The sequence below is a fragment of the Micromesistius poutassou genome, assembly GCF_964030765.1.
Source record: "Micromesistius poutassou genome assembly, chromosome: 8".
Classification (NCBI taxonomy): Eukaryota; Metazoa; Chordata; class Actinopteri; order Gadiformes; family Gadidae; genus Micromesistius; species Micromesistius poutassou.
In genome coordinates, this window is record NC_140278.1 from 152,501 (window position 1) to 156,426 (window position 3,926).

General features: G+C 40.5%; 1 protein-coding gene across 1 annotated transcript; it reads right to left on the reverse strand.

Annotated features, from left to right (window-relative positions):
• Positions 1-520: 520 nt before the first annotated feature.
• On the reverse strand, positions 521-3,456 carry macc1 (MET transcriptional regulator MACC1; the record flags this gene model as incomplete). Its single annotated transcript, XM_084471827.1, has 4 exons — positions 521-724; positions 825-1,013; positions 1,210-3,263; positions 3,348-3,456. The coding sequence occupies 4 exons, from the start codon at positions 3,454-3,456 to the stop codon at positions 521-523; spliced, it is 2,556 nt and encodes an 851-aa protein (XP_084327953.1).
• Positions 3,457-3,926: the final 470 nt, after the last annotated feature.

Sequence of the window (3,926 nt, forward strand, 5' to 3'; positions counted from 1 at the left end):
GATCCTAACCCTAGTTTCCTTATTAGAACACATTCTAACCCTAATCCTAAGTAATTAAACAATATAGAAACACCAACAGTACATGAATGCTACAGTTAACTAAAATTAGATAAAGATAGATAATGAATAAATGTTTTAATAAAATACCTGACACAGGCAGGCTGCATCTATTCAAGCTGTTTTACAATATATGGCATATTGACTATATAACATTTAATAATGCATTTATCAACATTCAACCACTATTCAACACTTAAACCTTATGTCAGACATATGCAGTGCATACGATGATCTCCCTGTTTTATAAACTTGTGAGCTATGCAAGTATTATTTTCGTTTACATTTTATGGACTATCAATGCATGCGTGTGTGTATACAGTATATGTATATGTAAGATATCTCATCTTCATGCACTTTCCTGTTTAAATGAAAGTGTATTCAATTAAACATAAGCCTTAAGAGCCACATTAAAATGGCTCTACATAATAAAATCTCACAGTATGGGTATATACAGAACATTCTAGATTTTAGGGTATTCAGAGGATCGGAGAGCATCAAGACAATTCACTGTGATGAGTGCTCCAGTGAGCTGCCTCCACTGTCTGGTAACAGGGTTCTTCATTTTGTCCAGAATTAGGTGGAGATCCTGGATCATGTCTTTATAGCTGTCCCCATAGCGCATGCTCCAGGAATACAGAAAGTCATAGGCAGGTTTCCACATAGACTGCAAGAAAAAGCATCAAAGATTCACAGGAAGCAAATGTGGAAAATCTAAATTACACTTATTGATATTATAAATATTAGTCACTGAGGAGCTAACTGACCTGGGCATTGATTTCCCCAGTCTTCCCTGCATGTGGAGCCTCATAGTTTGCTATTTGAGCACTGTTCAGTTTTCCAAATTTCTCAGCCAGCTCTCTCCATCTTATACCCAGCTCGACTGCAGTGGACAAGATGACTGTATTCTGGATCAACAGTGCCACCAGACTGACATAGTCCATCTTCAAAAGACCCTTTAATGGCAACGACAATAAAAATAAGCAAATAAGTGGCAGACATTAGCAGAGCTGATGAAATGCTTTCAAGAAAAGAAGAAAACAATAACAGAAGATTGATAATTCAATAATGTTTAATTTGCCACCAATCTGCACAGTGTCCCCCGAAATAAAGTCACCTCACCGATCATTTCCGATCAAAATGTTTACTTACAATCATGAGTTCGTGTTGGAACTTTCTTCTGCTTTTCTCTGCATGACAATCTTCCTTCAGCTTTTCCAGTACACACGCAACCTTGTCTGCCTCGTTTCCCGTATGCCTATGGGTAATGGCATCCAAGGACAGGTTGGAGTAGCCTAGGGCATCAGCAAAGGTTCTCCAGCTGGTTATGTGTGAAGTCACCAAGGTCTGGATGGCCGAGTACATGTAAGTTAGTTTTTTGAAGGGCAGTGTCATGTTGTCCAAAAGGACATCTGTGGTGATATTTATACCAGTAAAGTCCAGCACTTGCTCTCTGGTGATTATCTTAATGTTTTTGCAATGAATCAAGCCTGTCCTTCCTCTGTGGAATCCAATGTACCACTGCTTTTCTTTAAAGTTTCCAATTGACCTAATCATTTCTCTGGAGAGGAGTGCCAAAGTGTCCCCTTTGAAATACTCCAGAAGGTATTCCATCCTAGGCTGACGGAGCACAGACTTTAGGGCCACCCCGTACCACATCAGGTTCACAGATTTGACCTGGAATTTATGTGATTCTGGAAATACTTCTTCAGGAATAGATGAAGATTTCGCCATCTCCATTCGTCTGGCCAATTGTTTTGGAGCTAGTTTTTCTGACAGTACAGGTGCAACTGTTGGGGAAGACACCTGGAAATGTGCGATGGTAACAGAGTTTGACTCCTGCAATTGTAAATCTATGTCGAAGCAGGTCAGTTGTGCATTCCCAGAATGGGATAATTCAAATGGAAAATGTAAAAACTTCCCCAATTTAAGTTGACTTGGTTTGACTTCTTTTCGTTTGTCTTCAGCTTTTATGTTAAATGTTGAATTTGTGATCCCAATGTCAACATTTAGATCTTTAAATGTTTCAATCTTAAGCTGATGTTTTCCCCAGAGATGCAGCACAACTGGGGGCAGGTTTTTGTTGTCTTCCCGGATGTCTGGAAATGGAAGCCTTGGTGGAATATCATTGTGACGGGAGACAACCATTACCGCCTTGAAAGATGGGTGAATGTACCTGGGACCATAAACAGCAACCATCAACTTATGGTCAAGGTAGTCCCATACTGATGTTGTTGCAGGGAACTGGATATCAGTGGCCTCTGCAGCGGCGATAGCATAAAAATGGTTCCTAAAATGGCGTAGTTTTATCTGCATGACGTTCTCCTGAATGTAACAGTCGTTGACCTTGCCATAAGGCCCCTCTTTCTTGTCAGATATGAGACCTACCAGTGTGGTCATCATTTGACTCAAAGGATCGTTCTTTACAATTCCGTCTAGTTTCAGCTCCAGGGTGATCCCTTTCTTGGTGTTGAGGTTGCTGAGCCCCACTTCCAAAAGTGGACTCATGGTGGCTGTGTAAAGGGTGTTGAGCCCATGAGGAGGTTCAAGGTTTACTTTCAATGAAACTTCTTGAACCTCCCCTGGATGAACGTGACCCTCTGGGATACAGATACTATTTTGTGAGTCTGGTAAACTGACCACGCCTCCATTGTGGTCAATCTTGCCGGCAGCCATAGCGTCAGTGGCCTGTGTCTGAGCCCATCCGGGACTTTGGCTCATCAATCCCAGGTCAAGACATGACCTGGTTAGCTGCCTGTGGCTCAGCCAGGCCATCTTATATGCTTCCCTGTCATTTTTTAGCCACTCAAAGTCTGGGTTCAAAATGGGCTGGGGTGGTTTGTGGTAATTTTCTCTTTTTGATTCCTTTCTCTCAAGTTCATCCAAAATGTCTGCGGCACTTCTCCATCTTCCAGGTCTGTTTCCAACCTTATGATTGTATTTCACCAGATTACCCACGTTGCCCTCATCTGAAGATGTGCTAACTGAATCTTCATTATTGGTGTCTTTTAAGTTTTCAGGATCCTGTTTTGCGTTTGATACACTGAAATTATTTTTCTCTGTGCTTCCGTATACAATGTCATCTAAGAAAGGATTGGATCCAGCAGGTTTGTTCCAGAATGGATTAAATGTTCCCACTAGAGGTGTGACCTCCGGTTGTGAAACTGTACATTCAGAATGCTTGGTTGCTTGGGATGTGAAAATACCTGTAAAACAGGAAAACATTAAAGGATTTATCTTTGATGAAACAGACAGATAGAGTTTAGTATAAGGAAGTATAAGGAATTCACCATTCGATGTGCTGCTGGTGTCATCATCCGGTTCAATCAATGTCCCCTCTGATCTGCTCCTCATAAGACTGCCAACATGACGGAAAGACCTTGCTCTTCCAGCTTCCATAGTTACATCTGTGATAATAAAGAGTAGTTTTGTTGAATATAGCAGTCACATTACACATATATTTAAGTCATATGATTCTTTCATAACAATTAATGAAAAGCAGCAGGGTCTTGTGTCACTGAGGGTAAAAAAACATGGTCTTTTGTTTATAGTATAGTTCATTAGTAAATTCTAGGCCAAACTAGTTTCTTCTGAAACTTTGCTATAAAAATCAAACACATTTGGTTACAGTTATACCCCCTGTCCCAGCTGTCCCAGCTGATCTCTACTGTAGCAATCTGTTCTGTATGTTCTTGCTGAACCTGATGTAGGACAATGGGAAAAAAATATATATATAAAAGATACATTTGTACATTTGTTTGGTACTTCCATAAGGATGGCCAAATAATGTCAGCAGCGGGGTACTTACAACCGGTTCTAGTTTACCTCTATAGAGAAGATTGAGCCTGCTAGATAAATAAAATGTGAAC